The sequence below is a fragment of the Notothenia coriiceps genome, unplaced genomic scaffold (assembly GCF_000735185.1).
Source record: "Notothenia coriiceps isolate Sejong01 unplaced genomic scaffold, NC01 NC01_scaffold00019366, whole genome shotgun sequence".
NCBI lineage: Eukaryota > Metazoa > Chordata > Actinopteri > Perciformes > Nototheniidae > Notothenia > Notothenia coriiceps.
The window spans coordinates 1-1,317 of NW_011352067.1; the positions used below are offsets into that span (position 1 = coordinate 1).

Consider the following 1,317-nt stretch of genomic DNA (forward strand, 5'->3'; position numbering starts at 1 on the left):
AAAAGTTAGATGATCTTTCCTATCTCATGTTAGATGAAGTTTGGATAAACGTATATATATATATATTTGTCTGTTATATATATATATATGTATATATATACATACATAAGGCCATGTCCACTGGGTGGATATAATTCACAGAAACACTATTCAACAAGCATATTGCACTACAACAAAAATATCCAAAAAATACAAAAGTGAGGAAACAAAACCTTTCTACTTTTAAAAAAAATGATTAAGGCTAAATGTATTGACCAGAGATTATGCTGAATAATCCCTGTGATGTTGTTGCCTGTTTAGGTTAAGGTTTGTTTCCTGACTAACCTTCCTCCTGATAAATTACACCAGTTTCTTCTCTATCTCTCCCTCCCTCTCCCTGAGCAGTTCTGGCAGTATGGTGAGTGGGTGGAGGTGGTTGTGGACGACAGGCTGCCAGTGCGTGAAGGCCGTCTGCTCTTCAGCTACTCTCACACCCGTAATGAGTATTGGAGCGCCCTGGTGGAGAAGGCCTACGCCAAGTCAGTTTCCACTACCAAGCATATGTTTGAGGGTTGTAATGCCCCTGATCACCCACTCTTTTCTCTGTGTGTTGCTGCAGTGATACAAATACTCTTTCTCACTTGATCGTTTGTAGGTTAGTCGGATCATACGGAAGCCTGAAGGGGGGCAACATCTCAGAGGGGATGGAGGACTTTACAGGAGGCATCGCATACTCGCTGCAGGTCTCATCCTGCACCCCTCGAGTCCTCTGGAGGTCTCTGACAGCCGCCCTGTCTCGAGGAAGCCTGCTCAGCTGCTTCATCCAGGTAAACAACACACCTCCAGAAGTTCACTCTGCACTGCTCGATGCTCCTTAGAGCCACTTCAGCTCTTCTCTCTGTCTTCACAGGCCAGCAGCTACCTTGAAATCGGTAAAGTGACAGGAAACGGGCTGATAAAAGGTCACGCATACGCCATCACCGACACCGACAAGGCCAGTATGACTCAGTTTTCCGCAAAGACTTCCAAACAACGTCATTTTATCTTCTAATTCATTTTCATAATTTTAATGGGTATCAAATCTAATGCACTTTTAATTAACTTTAACTGGATGGCCTACCTGCCTGTCAGCCTTCCATGTGGGCACAAACTTATCTCGTGCCCCCATTGGTCATGTGCGCGTTCGTGTCTGTTGGAGGAGGGGCTCTGTAAGGAAGTGGCAGATTTTTTCCGGCTGTGTATTTTCAAATTCTAGCGCACTCGAGCTGGTTTCTCCAAAATTACCTACCCCACCTTTAAATGTTCAAAAAGCTCTTTATTTTTCTCATACTGCCTGTG

General features: G+C 44.2%; 1 protein-coding gene across 1 annotated transcript; it reads left to right on the forward strand.

Annotated features, from left to right (window-relative positions):
- Nucleotides 1-300: 300 nt before the first annotated feature.
- Nucleotides 301-1,042, forward strand: LOC104952010 (calpain-2 catalytic subunit-like; the record flags this gene model as incomplete). Its single annotated transcript, XM_010778769.1, has 3 exons — nucleotides 301-518; nucleotides 635-806; nucleotides 890-1,042. Coding segments are annotated over 3 exons (531 nt in total), but the record flags the coding sequence as incomplete, so codon positions are not given.
- Between the last annotated feature and the right edge of the window lie 275 nt (nucleotides 1,043-1,317).